Source organism: Gavialis gangeticus, unplaced genomic scaffold (genome assembly GCF_001723915.1).
Source record: "Gavialis gangeticus isolate Ggan-Ray unplaced genomic scaffold, GavGan_comp1, whole genome shotgun sequence".
NCBI classification, from domain to species: Eukaryota; Metazoa; Chordata; order Crocodylia; family Gavialidae; genus Gavialis; species Gavialis gangeticus.
Genome location: NW_017729032.1, coordinates 227,444,837 through 227,459,543, shown reverse-complemented (window position 1 = coordinate 227,459,543; position 14,707 = coordinate 227,444,837). Strand labels below are relative to the sequence as shown.

The window sequence follows — 14,707 nt, the reverse complement described above, 5'->3', positions numbered from 1 at the left end:
GTGGGGAGCAGCGGGGATCTCCCCCCGCCACACCTGGCAGGAGCTGGTAAGTAGGGGCTTTTTTTTAAACAACCGGGAGCTGAGCTGGGCTGGGTGGGGCAGCTATGGGGGGACTGAGAGAGTGAGCAGGGGTCGTGGGGCACTCAGGGGGGCTGGGGAGCAGGCAGGCGATGGGGCCTGGCAGGGATCCCCCCATGGTCTCCTCCCCGTTCCTCCAGTTGCCCCTTCCCTGCCCACTACTTTCCAGCATGGAGTCCAGGTCCAGCTCCCTGCTGCAGCCAGCAGGAACTGCCCGAATCACCCAAGCTCTCCAAATCTTTTCCAAATTGATAAGGACCTTTTAATTGGTCCCCTGATTCAATTCAGAGATTCGGCCACCAAATTGGGCCGAATCTCCTCTGAATCGAATCGGCACCCAAAGCTTTGCACAGCCCTAATGGCAACTCTTCTTGGAACTGAATAACTTAACAACAGTATACCAAATACATGTTAACTACTTTGTTAATATGCTGTGTGTCCAGAATCTGAGTTTATATTTGAAAGAGGAAAAACTGTCAAAACAAAGTGAAACTACTTTTCTTCTTAATTCCTTGTATTTTCTATTTTCTATTTCTGTCTGTTACAAAACATTCTTAAACGTAGCAATAGTGTTAGTGTCACAATGCTTGTGACATGAATGCTTAGAAAAATTGTGTTTGATTGTAAGTAACACATACAATAGAAATATTGAATTTATCTTCTTTTTCTTCTCATGACTAGGTGAGCCAAGCCCCCCATCAATTCATGGACAGCCAGGCAGTGGAAAGAGCTTTAAACTTAGCATAACTAAACAGGATGATGGAGGAGCTCCTATTTTGGAATACATTGTGAAATACAGAAGTGTAAGTATTCCATTATTCACAAAGGATAATGTTGTGGTTCAATATAATTTTTAAATGCAGAGAAAAGTTTTACTAGAAATGAGATCTAAATTTAAAAAGCATTGCTTAACACATGAGTGAAATAACATACTCTAATATTATTACTCCCCATGACCACAATTTTAGTTCCAGATTAGTAAACTCATATTCAGATAGTTTTTAGGTTTTAGGTGACAAAATACATACAATTTTATTTCCTTTTCCAGTCTACTGTAGTGTATTTAAAAATAGTGAGAGGAAAGAAATTACGATTAGCAAATGGGGATAGGCTTCATAGTAGTCCCTGAATACACAGAAGCAGTGATCAGCCGTCATCCAACTATACCTGACTAGATGTAGCAGAAGTCCACTTAAAATACATTAAACAGAAAGTGGCTATGCCCTTATATGCTATAGAAACTAGAAAGCTGCAAGAAGTTATTTCAAGTACCGAGCCTATTTATTTACCTGTAGTGTTCTCATTGTCAGTAAGCCAACATACTCATTTTTAAAATAGTTTTGACATGCTTCCTAAGATATTTTACCAGAAATCTTTTTAATTTTATTCTAGATCTAGGCTTATACAAGCGCTAAACGTGGGATGTAAAGTTATTGTTCCCCCTATGCTAACTATGACCAAAGAAGATTGGTAGCTCAAAATCAATTGAGAGTGAGGTGATAGAGCTTGCAATAATAGCTTTAGGGAATAACAGCAGTCTTGATATCAAGGATTCCTAAATCTTAATTGATTTACTTAAATCACTTGCAGTCTAACAAGTTGCAGAGTATCTCTGTGAAGAAAAGAAGAGGAAAAGTAACTGGAGTGATATGATAACAAAATACGCAAAGAGCTAATGAGATCTAATGGAATCGTATGAAGATGTGTTTCCTGGTCATTACTTCCGGTCATTTCAAAGTGTCTGGTTATTGAAAATATTTTTGTATATAAATAGAGTTAAAAAGTCTAGGTCAAGATGTGGATTATGGATTTCCTTACTATAAGGAACCTAACTCATATCCATTACCATTTATTTTTAAAAAATTGTATATTATATAGTCTGCTTTTGGTCAGAATATATTTACGCTTAAAGTGTTAATGTGTTTTATGTATTGAAAGTGTGTGCTGTACAGGGAATAAATGAAAATGTGAAGACTTAAATAATGATTAAAAACAAACCATAAAGGTAGCCAAACATCATTTCTGTAAATCCAGTTATTCCAATCTATTTATTTAAAATCTTTCTATACATCTATTTATCTAATCTAACTGTAAAGAGAATATTTTATATTGTCCAAAAAAAAGAAGCAGCATTTTGATCTTTGGACAATACAAAAAGCAAATTATAAGAAATGTATATAATATATTAATGATTAATATAATATATATTATATATGTCTTTTTATGTTACATGTGCATGTTACAGGAGAAGCCTTTTTGGTTTTCTGTATTGATAGTAGTGAATGTTATGGAGAAGTTAACAATGGAAAGTGAGGAACAAAGGAAATTAGTACCAACGTGTAATAATCTTACTCTCCTCCAAGGTACCCCCCACACAATCAACTCTCAAACCTTATTGGAAAGTGTCACCTATCTTTAATTCCCTTTTAAAGTTTGTAACATTAGCTCCTAGCTATTTAAGTGTTGTTAAATACAAGAAAAGAGGGATTTAATTTTAGTTCAGTGTCTTTAGAAGGGCTTAATCTATAGGTGCAACAAGGGAGCTGGAGTCGGCTGCTTCTGGATGCAGCATTTACTTGTGTGCCCAGGACTGCAGCACGTCAAGCTGCGGTAGAGCAGCTCTGGGCTGGCAGGAGGTCGGGGGTGGGGGTCAGCTCCAGGCTGCAGGTAACAGCACTGGACAATGGAGGGACTGGCTGGGGCACAAGGGTACCACAGTGCAGGGTTAGCCAGTAGACAGTCTCTGCATTGTAGCACCCTTGTGCTCCAGCCAGCCCCTGTCACAGTCTACACATTTAAGCACAAGTAACTGCTCTGCTATAGGGTAGTACTGTCCCTGACCAGTACATACAGTTGGTATGTATCCTACGGCAGAGTTAATTCATTTACTGTTCCCTAATATGGGCACACGTGTAGACTCTGACACTTGACTGGAGTTAATTAGTCCACTCGCATAAAGCTCGCATGTGGATGCACCCACTGAGAACACCTCTGTTAGTATGTTTACTCCATATCCTGGTGCATAACTAAATTTCCTCTTTATTTCAAGTACAGATGTTGAAAGCTGAGTGAGATACAGTAATACATCATCAATTTGCAGAGCTTGTTTATGCCCACTTGTTCATAAATTCAGTTTCAGTTGATTTGTACTTGCTTTGCTAAGAATCTTTAAATTGGGAAAACAGCAGGAGTGACAAGATATACTCCAATGTGTGCCATTGCTCAGAATCTCATCTGTGTGCAAGGTCTGAAGCAAGCCGCCAAATCCTTACTGCATTTTTGATGTTCTGTCTTTTTTTGCAGAATTTCCTTCATCTTTAAATTATAATTTTCCCTTGTGTCTGTAAAACAATGTGCTTTTTCCTGTAGCTTGTCAGACTGCAATAAGTGCTGTGTCCCCTTTCATCTCCAGCAATCCAACAAGTGGGAAAGAGATGATGTGGAGAAGGGGAACGAAGAACCTAAGGAAGGAGATAGAGAGGACCAGCTCGGTAGCATGACCTACATATAATGCCATTTATTTTTACCCCACTGAAATACCTTTCTCCATTAACTAGTACCTTGGAACATTAGGCCACAGAGATGCTGCTTTTGTTTGGAGCCACGTCCATATTTTCTAAGCACCCAATTGGGGAAAAAAAGTCATTTGACCAAATTAAAGGCCTCTCTGAAACAAAAGATAGAATAATAATTTCCTAGTGCTTTAATCAGAATGAATGGATGCTATTTAAAGTTCTTAATTATCTGTTGACTATTTGTCCTCTATGTTCACCATTCAGTCCCATTTAATTAGCTTTCCTATAATTCCTTCCAGCCTCATTAGCAGCACCTGGACCAATATCTTTGCTCGCGTGTTTAAGACTTACACTGGATAATAAGCTGAATATCAGTCAACAGGTTTTTCATCTTTGGGAGCAGTGTTTCTGTATAGCTTATTTTTTATTAGGGACCAGTTTCCCTAATTGTTTTGTATTTCTACGCAAACTCTTGCTAGGACTGTGGACAGTCCAACTATATAAAAGATCACTGCAAAGCCCAGGACATTTTTATTCTGCCAGTTGCCTGTTCTGCTTCTGTCAGTTTTTGCTGTAGAGAATTGTCCTATTTCTGTTATGGTCATTTAAAAAAAAATAAATTTAACCAAATAATTTTGAAGCATGGAGCTTTCTGTTCCAAGCTCCAGCATACATCACCTAGAATACACATTTTCCAGTACCTTTTATAATCATATCCTCACTTTCCATGTGAAGTCTTACTAGCTACATGTGGTGCAAGGAGCATAGGGACTTCAATGTGTTTCGGAGAGAGGAATCCTTCTCTACTACTTAAGGCCACAAAATGCCAATGATTTAGAAATAGTTTGATAGTAGCTAGTGTCAGGAGGGACCTGACCAGATCATCTAGCCTGACCCCCTGCCATAGGCAGGAATGAATGCTGGGTTCACAGGACCCCAGACAGGTGATCATCCAACCTTCTCCTGAATTTGCCCAAGGTAGGGGAGAGGACCACTTCTCTGGGAAGTTGGTTCCATATTTTGGCCAACCTAACTGTAAAATATTACTTCCTGATCTCTAACCTAAACCTATTTTCCATCAGCTTATTACCGTTGTTCCTTGTCACCCCAGGTGGTGCTGGGGAAAAAAGGGCTCTATCTATTTGCTGTTGATCTCCCCTGATGAGTTTGTAAGCAGCCACCAGGTCCCCCCTCAGCCTCCTCTTGCTGAGGCTGAACAGGTTCAGGTCCCTCAGTCCCTCCTTGTAGGGCCTGCCCTGCTGCCCTCTCACCAAGTGGGTGGCCCTCCTCTGAACCCTCTCCAGGCTGACCACATCCCTTTTGAAGTGCGGCGCCCAGTGCTGGACGCAGTAATCCAACTGCGGCCTGACCAAAGTCACAAAGAGGGGGAGTATCACCTCTCTGGACCAGCTTCAGATGCACCTTTGGATGTATGACAAGCTGGCCTTGCTGGCTGCTGTCTGGCATTGGAAGCTCATGTTCATCTTGGAGTCAATAATGACTCCAAGATCCCTTTCCGCCTCTGTGCTTTCAAGGAGGGAACTCCTCAGCCTGTATGTATGCTGTGGATTCCTTCTCCCAAGGTGCAGCACCCTGCACTTGTCTACGTTGAACCCCATCCTATTCTCGTCTGCCCATTTTTGTAGTCTTAATAAATCTAGTTGCAGCCTCTCTCTCCCTTCAAATGTGTCCACCTCGCCCCACATCTTAATGTCATCAGCAAACTTGGACAGTGTGCTTTCCACCCCCTCATCCAAGTTGCTGATGAAGATGTTAAACAGTGCAGGCCCGAGGACTGAGCCCTGGGGGACCCCACTACTCGCATCTCGCCAGGTTGAGTACAACCAGTCCACCATTACTCTCTAGGTGTGCCCCATCAGCCAGTTTTTTACCTATCCAACTGTGCAGGCATCAATGCCACAGTCGCTTATTTTATTGATGAAGATGGGGTGAGAGACAGTGTCAAAGACCTTCTTAAAGTCTAGAAAGACTACATACACGGCGACACCATCACCCAAGGATTTAGTTACCTGGTCATAAAGGCAATCAGGTTGCTCAGGCAGGAACTGCCTTTGATGAACCCATGCTGATTGCCCCTGAGCATGATCTCCCCTGTTGTCCCCCACAGATGTGCTCCTTAATGATTCTCTCCAAGATCTTCCTGAGCACCAAGGTGAGGCTTACAGGCCTATAGTTACTTGTGTCCTCCTTCCTCCCTTTCTTGAAAATTGGGACCACATTAGCCAGTTTCCAATCCCCCGGCACCTGGCCAGATGACCATGAATGCTCATACAGCCGGGCCAAGGGCTCCGCGATGACCCCTGCCAGCTCCCTCAACAAGTTTTTCTGCTCCATCCTTGATTCCATAGCAATTTAGAATTGGCATAAAATATTTCATAGTTTTCATAGGTTTCATAGACATTAGGGCTGGAAGGGACCTCAGAAGGTCATCGAGTCCAGCCCCCTGCCCCAGGGGCAGAGAGTCAGCAGCAGTCATAGGATCCCAACATATTAATGTAGCTAACTTTATTTGGAGTGTATGCCAGTGTCTGACAATAGCAGAAATGATAATATTCTAACCAATGCAAATGACTACTGAAAATATTCAGCGAGAAAATGTTTTAATCACTCTATAGAAAACACCTGCCTATCTGCAGATGTCTAAAACAAAATGGTAGTAAAAGTGTTGCTAGCCTCTTTCTCCTCACTCTTTTCCTCCATAATTATATCTGGTGAAACTATTACAGAGTTGATTTTCATCTTTCCTATCTTGACATGTCACAACATGATGTTATCATGTTGAGTTTTTGCATTGGTTAAACTTTGGTTTGAAGTTTGGCTAGGTTTCTCTTTAACTTAACTTCTTCCTCTCTTTTTCACCTGTCCCCCATCTTAATTCTTTAAATATGGGGCTTTTAAAAAGACCCAGTGCAGTGTTTATTTTCTTCTGCTCTAGGGTCTCTTCCGTGTTGCACTGGTTTTGATTTGACCTCTCAGTTTTTCACTATACAGTTCTAGATAGATAGACAGAGATAGAGGCACAAGAAGTGATGCTTCCAGAACTCATACCATTGTCAGTTTGAGCTCCAATATTTCCTCTTTGCATATTAAGAAATTATAAAATTTAATTATAAAGGAACTCTATCGTATACTAAATCTATTTTTGTGTGATCCTGGTTTTTGTTATTTGAAGTGATCTGTTTACCAAAAAGAGAAATGTTTTAAGTGCAGCATATTTCTTTTTACAAACTTGATACAGGAAGCCTGCAGTTAAAAGATAACCACTCTGTCTTGTGTGTTTTATTTTGTTGTCTTTAAACACTGTGCTACAGACTTTAGGCAGTTTTTTTTCCAAGTGCTTAAGTCCCTTGAGTTCAATGGGAGTTATGCCCCTAAATATTTTTGAGGGTATGGGGCTTATAAACCTAAAAGTATTTTTATACTTGAGATTGTACAACAGTGTAAAGATGCCTGAACTAAATTTCAGTGAGCTAACTTGGGTATCTATCTACTGCATAGTTTCCTATTGAGTGTGTTATTAAGATTCATGAGAAACAACACATTCTCAGATGGAACATATTTAGCATTAAACTGTCACACAAGGTGGTTGCTTCCTAGGAAAGAGAAATTAGATTGTATGAAGTTTCATGCTGTTGTAGCTCCTGTTTAAAGCCTCTCAGGGTAACTTACCCAGTTGAGTGAAGAATTCCTTTTGAAAGAAGCAGGGATAAAACTCAACTGATAAGTTACAACACTTTAGGTTTTGCTTCTCCTTGTCCATTCCACTGTGGTTACTAGAGACAGCCAGTGTCCCCTACCCTCTAGGTGCAGTAGTAGCCACATACCATGTGAGGTATCCTAGGAAAGCTGCAGGTTGGTCCTTACATAACCTGGTGTAATTTGCATCAGTATACAAAATTATTGTAAATTATTTGATGGTTTATGACCTTTAGGACCATAATTGCCTAGGTCACACATAAACATGAGAGTTACCCTTTGAAATTACTTTGACATCACAACAGTAAACAGGGCAACACCTATATATATATATTTTTTTTTTAATCTGGGCCATAGGTAGTGGGGTTTGCAGAAGAACCTAGGTACCTAACTGAACGGGAGTTACATACCTAGACAGTTAAAATCCTACTAGGTTCTATCTGCATGCTTAAGAACCCAACTGCCTTTACCAATCTGGCCCTTAGCCACTTTTGAAAATGTTAGCTTTTTGCCCTTTTATCTGTCTGTCAGCAGGTTATACTTCTTTAAGGGACAAGGATTTATAAGAACACATCTCATAAAATGTAAAAGTACTGGAACTGGGCATTTAGATTCCATAAGCAACTTTGAAAATCTCATCCATGATACTGCTCAGTGATCATGCATGAGACATCTGCAGTAGCCTATAAGAGGTACTTCAGCACTGCACAGAGAAAGCAAACAGTCTCAGGCTGTGGTCCAAATTGTAATGCATGAAGATTTACATTGCTTGATGAAACTGTTAACAGCAGTCCTGATGGAAGAGTTGTATTTTGAAAGGAAAAGAAATTAGATTGTGAACTCTGGCTTCAAAGGAGCTTCTTGCCTTGCATGTGTTTGTAAAGTGCTTTATTTACATAAAATATTCTATAAATTATAAATATTAAGTATAATGGAAGAACAGCCTAATAAGGTAAGATATTTTACCTTACCTTAGGTCTATTTTTCTGCCCTTGAATACCAAATTAAAGGGCCTAAACAGAAACAGGAATATTTGTCGACACTGTTGGTGTTGTTTCTTTCCCCTTCTGCTTTAGCATTTGAAATTACCCTAGGAGTGTTTCTCAAAATAAGATACTGTCTTGAAATTACAAATACAATATCAGCTAAATTGTAGGAAATTTCAGCTGTTTTTTCTACATGTTCTGGTAAAGTGCCACTAATAGACTGAATGCAAGGAAAAAACAAGTTCAGGGAAAAATGAGGCAGGAGAGCTTCTGGGTTTCCCATAGATCTTGCTATCCTGACCTTTCTTTGAGTCTAAATTCTTCTACTTTTTAATTGGCAGTGTACTGCTAGATCTTTCACCATTATCTGTCCTTGCGTTGTGCCTCTGATCACTTTTTTTCTTCCCTGTCAGTCTATCCACCACCCTCCAGTATGAATTAAAATTTCAATATAGCTTCTTTGGCTAGATATAATTTATATTCTCTCAGCTGTTTCCTATTCTCTCTCTCTGCCTCCAACTGATCATGTGCTCTTAGATCTACCAGATCTTCACTTAGTAAGATGTTTCTTCTAGATATATTAAACTAACTGCTAAGACTGTAACTTCAGACAATCTCCCAAATCTCATATTTATCCCTGCCGCCAAATCTAATCCTTCAAGTTGACCTCAAAATTTGTTCAATTCTCATATCTTGGAAGAAAAGATGTAAAGCTACCCATCATCACCTCTGAAACATTAATTGTATCTGACAACATTCTATCTCTTCCTTTGTTTAAATTCGTAGTGATATCCTCAGAAGGCTCAGTTGACTACAGTAATTTTTTTCATTTATAGTTCTTTTCACCAAATTCAAGTTGCCCAACAGTGAAAAGCTTAGCAGTTCATTCAAGGGCAGACTAAAGAATGCTAGGCCTCTAACAGTCTTTAGAACGAGTATCTGATGGTTTATCTATCCCAGAATTCAAGAGAGAATCTCATTCTGATCCTTTACCATTTATATGAAAGGAAACCTAATTCTCTTCTTGCTGGTATAGTGAATATCAGGGATAATTCCTTTGAATGTCTTTGGGATTGTATTTTCACCAGCAACAGAGGAGATTTAGAAATCATGTGCCCAATACTCTTGCTATACACAATCATTTTCCATATAACCTTTTATCTATATCCCAAGATTGCTTTACATACCTTCCTTCCTAACAGTTTATAGTTCTGTTCTGTTTCTACTTATAGCAGTCTAGAATTGCCTATTGCATTCTTTTTCATTTTAATCCAAAATCCGTTTCTTAACTCTTGTCCATGATTCCAAAAATGTACCTAATTTTTCAGTATACACATGGACGGACATACACACACCACTCATGCGTACATGCATGCAGGAGCACATACACACGCACACAATCTGTTCATGGACTCTTCAGATTTTCTTGTGCTAGTGTATTCTTACTGAAATTTTGCTATCCTATTCTCTCCAGTCCTCCCAGACCATACCAGCCTATGTAACATTAAAATATAGGATTTTAAAATACTGGTATTCCTAACTTAATGTAATTTTATTTGCTTGTACACATTGTCATCAAATGTTCATCACTCTATTATTTTTACATCAGTGTTAAAATATTTTGAGATGTTAACAACAAGCAGTATAAATATCAGAAGTTTTGCTCAGTGGAATAACAGGCAGTTGCTATAGAAGTAATTAATTGGAGGGTAATAATGCTTTACCATTTTAGTTATGAAATTTGCAAAACAGAAGGCATTGATTTCTTTTTAATTTGGTAAACAAGTTGAATTCTAACTTTCCCTATTTGTACCACTTGTGAACTATTATCAGCATCCTGTTACCTTTTCATTGTGCTGTCAATGCTGAAGGTAGCCACTTTCACGTTGAGTCAAGTGCTTCCTGAAAACTTACTTAAATATATTTAAAGCACGCCTAAGGCAAACTCCTGTCAGTACCGATGCTTGAGAAACCAGCAGGCAGAATTTTAAAAAAGGCAACGTCAGTATAGGTGCAGTATCACATTGCAATGCTGAGGGCAAGTAAACCTGTCAAATGTATTGCAGAATTTACATAAAGGGTTTCATGCAACTTGTACTATTTTCTACAGAAAGCAGACTAAAAGGGAAAACATCCATACCCAAGTGGTAAGATTAGGCCAAAAACTACTTAAGTGCAGATGCTGTTTCTATTAGCACATGTCACTGAGCAGTACGCTGCTTCAAAAAAACAACCAAAGCCACAAGTGTCCAGGAAAGTATTGGGTTGTCATAAACATGCCATCTTCCTCTGCAACCATAGAGGATCTTCAGGAAACAGTATCCTGACACAGATAAGTTTATGGGGCATCGGTTTAGGTGGCATGGATAGTAGGGATGTGTAAAGCTTCGGTCACTGATTGGATTTGGAGGATATTCAGCCCAATTCAGTGGCCAAATCTCTGAATCAAATTAGGAGACCCATTAATCTCTCTGAATTGACTCTGAAGCCTCCAAATCAATTTAGAGAGATTCGGAGAGATTCGATAATTTGGCCATAGACACAGCTTTATATGTTTTTTCTAAGTACCTTGAGGTACCAGGCGCAGCTTGTGAATGCTGAGATGGTGGGGCAGATGGAGCATCCCATGGGAACACGGAGGGGTTCCCCACGCACTCCATGGTGGAGCGCAAGGGGAACCCCCACACTCCCCTTGCTTGGCAGCTGGTACCTCCTGGACCTGGGCGGGGGCCCCAAGGTCCCCCCACGGCCGATCGCTGAGCCGGTGGGGTATGGGGGGTCTGCTGTTGAGCTCATGGGGGAACCCCCTGCAGTCCCATGGGATGCTCCATCTGCCCCACCATCTCAGCATTCACAAGCCATGCCTAGTACTTCAAGGTACATAGAAAAAACATATAAAGCTGTGTCTATGGCCGAATTGCTGATTCTCTGGATCAGAACCGAATCTTCAGATTCAGCTGAATTGAATCAGGATAGTGATCCAAGTCAGCGAATTGAATCACTGTTCCCCAAATTGGACCGAATCCGAATCGAATACTGCCTGCTTTGCACACCCGTAATGGATAGGATTTGTCCCTTAGCTGTTGTGTTTATCCATTTGGAAATAGATTTCCTGCACTGTAGGTTGCGAGTCATAAAGCAATAACAGACTTTTAGTCAAAAAGCAGTACCTACATTTTCAGATACCTTTTTAAAAAATAGATATGGAAATATAATGTTCTGTAATCCCTGTAACATTATAGTATAATCACCAGAATAACATTATAGAACATACAAAAAGTTAAGCATGCTAAGATTGCAAAACCAGGCACTCTGAAGTTATGAAATGCCAGAATTAAGACAGCATATGCAAACTTATTTTGGCCACATTGTGCATATGTCTTATGATAAGAACTTAATTGAATCAACATATGGGTAAACTAACATAGAACCCCTGTCACAGTTCATGCACATAATTGCCCTGGGGACAAATCAGGCTTGTGTAATGAAGGAAATTGATGTCTTGTTTGGCACTATCATGTTTGTTTTAGAAGTTGGTACTTGTGGAAGCTATTCAGCATAGTGAACAAGACAATGAATTGCAGGAAAAAATAAATGTGTCTCATGGTTAAAGCAGTTGAAAGTTTCCCCAAGTTATTTGAAGTCATCCCTGTCTCTGCCTCACAGTTCCAGTACAATACTTAGCAAGTTGCTTAAAGCAATTTATTTATTTATTTTTTAAAGAGTGCCTCACTTGAGACTCTGAGGGTCTGATTTGCAGAAGACCTGAATACTCAAAGCTTCAATTAAGGCTTCAGGAGAGATAAAATTCCACATAATCCTGATCTCCTAACTTTTGAGTGTTGGCTTTTAACCTCAACTTTTTTAGCATAATTTATTGTGTATAATTTACAAAAAGAAACCCCAAACATGAGAATAGTATTGACTCCATCATGATTTATTAAGAGGATTCAGATCTTGAAATCTGTAGTAGAGACCTGTAACACTTCAACTGACAAAATAACTGAAAAAATTATTTGTTATGATAGTTTCTATGGACCAGCTAAGAGAAAGGATTGTGTGCATATGTTACTAGTGGTGTAGGTTATAGCCATGTTGGTCTAAGAACATAGGCAGACAAGGATCTTGCGGTGAATCTGATATCTTTTATTAGACCAACTTAAATAGTTGGAAAAAAATGTTAAGCAAGCTTTCAGGTTTAAAAACCCTTCATCAGGCTGAGGAAGTCTCTGCAGTTGGTGTGTGCTCTTCGTGGATGGAACAGTGTGTGCTCCTTCCATCCAGGAAGAGCACACAGAGCACTCACCATTCCATCCATTATAGATGTAATGGGTGGGGGGGAGGGTCTAAGAAATACACCACTTAAAATGTTATGTAACCTAAAGCATGTTGTGTATGAGTTTGTGATATATAATCAGTTTAAGTGGTATATATCTTCCATCCATGTAAATAAAAGGCTACCAAATTACCCAATATTGTATAGAGTTCTGCATACAGACTAAGGACAGAATATGATTAATAGTTATTTTAAGCGCTTATTTATAACTGGTATGTGCATGTATTACATTCATAAACTAGTCATCTTTGTTTTTAATGGGACGTTTCTTTAAAAGAATTTTGATAAACCAAATCATTGAAACTTAAGTGCTGGAAAGCGTTTCTTATTCTTACAAGAATGTACAACTCATGATTCTTCTGTTCTTTGTGGTGGTCATTTTAACTTGCATGAAATCAAATTTGGGCCAGAATTTCTAAACTTGGATACCCCTAAATCCATTTTTAGAGACTTGAATATAATTGGCCACATTTTTAGAAGAACTAAGCACCCATATCTTCCATTGAAGTTTGTTGGGCATGCAAGCTGAAAACCTTTGAAAATTAAATCTTATATTTGGGTTTAATTTAGGGTATCTGACATTTTTAATATCTCCTTCAGTACACCAGTTTGTAAGAATCTAAACTAATATTGCCATCTTTACAGAAAGACAAGGAAGACCAGTGGCTAGAAAAAAAAGTGCAGGGTAGTAGAGACCACATCATCTTAGAACATCTTCAGTGGACCATGGGTTATGAAGTGCAAATTACTGCTGCCAATAGACTCGGTTATTCTGAACCAACATTGTATGAATTCAGCATGCCACCAAAACCCAACATTATTACAGGTAAGTTAATTTTAAATGTTTCCTAATACTGCTTGTTTTTTTGCTTATAAGATTTAATGTATGTGTACATTGGTTCTGAATACAGTCTCCAAACTTAAATTTATCATTTGAAGTCCTTTCTAACTGCTAAACCTTGAGACCCCATATTCTTTGTCATTAGGAGAATTGAATTTATAAACTCTAAACTGCAGTTCCTTTCTTTTCACTGTTCCTGCTAGTGATGTTGTCCTTCATAATTACAAAAGTTACTAAGAGATACTGATGTTGTTTAAAATATATCTACTGTTCTTTTGAGAATGTATTTAATTTTTATGTTGTCTTTTGTGCAATTGCTCACATGTTGGGGCTAGGGTTTCAAACTAAGTCAGTTGGACTATCCAGGCATGTTAAGTGTGTCTGTCAGAAAGTTACCATATTTACTTATTTACTACATGCACCCTTTCCCCAAAACTGGCCTTCTAAAGTTGGGGGGGGGGGGGGCGAGGGTTTGTGTTAATCAGGGAAGTTGAATTTTCTGCCCCGAATAGAAATATGGAGGTGCTGTAAGATGCATGTTGCTTCTTTTACTTCTCTATCCTCCAGCAGCTTCATGGAGGAAGGGACAAAGTCCATCAAGGGCAGATCCAGTGGGGTTGTGATGGTGCAGTTGCACCCTAGTTTGATTCATGCACCATCCTGTAAAGGGGGTGGGGAGAAAATGAGTTGAAGATGAGGCAGTGTCCCTGCTCTGGCTAGCCACTCAAGAACAATCTTTTTCTCTTCATTCTACTTTTGCAGAAGCTAGGTGCTTGTTTTATTTGGAAGCATGTGGATACAAGAAAATATAATTAATTTGCAGACTTGCTAGCTTTTGAGATCAAGGTCATAAGTAGGGTTCTTTTGATCTAATCTTATCAGTTCCAGTTCATTTATAATTTATGCAATGTTGTTGATGTGCTTAAGTGCTGGCATGAGTTTTTTAATGCAAATACATTGCAATTTCTTATTAGTGGTTTTTCATTATCAACATCTAAAGGGTTAAAATTAATCAGCAGTGGGTGGGAGCATCTACATGTGCAATTAATGCAAAGGAGTAAACTCTGGAGCTTATTGCTCTGGAGTTCATTGATCCTGGGTGTGCCCTTTACACATGCACCTAAGACTGCATCATGTTGAGCCGGGTCAGAGCAGCCCCAGCTGGTATGGGGCTCAAGGGTCAGCCTGGCCCAGCTCTGTGTGCTGTGGAAGGTCTAGCTGGGGCATAAGGGTG

General features: G+C 39.3%; 1 protein-coding gene across 2 annotated transcripts in view; it reads left to right on the top strand.

Moving 5' to 3' along the window:
• NCAM2 (neural cell adhesion molecule 2) overlaps positions 1 to 14,707 on the top strand; it is a 691,500-nt gene that overhangs the window by 612,060 nt on the left and 64,733 nt on the right. For both annotated transcript variants that reach the window (XM_019524735.1, XM_019524736.1), the window contains exons 14-15: positions 760 to 881; positions 13,278 to 13,458. In XM_019524735.1, the coding sequence (XP_019380280.1) occupies positions 760 to 881; positions 13,278 to 13,458 (303 nt within the window). The remainder of the gene's footprint in view (positions 1 to 759; positions 882 to 13,277; positions 13,459 to 14,707) is intronic.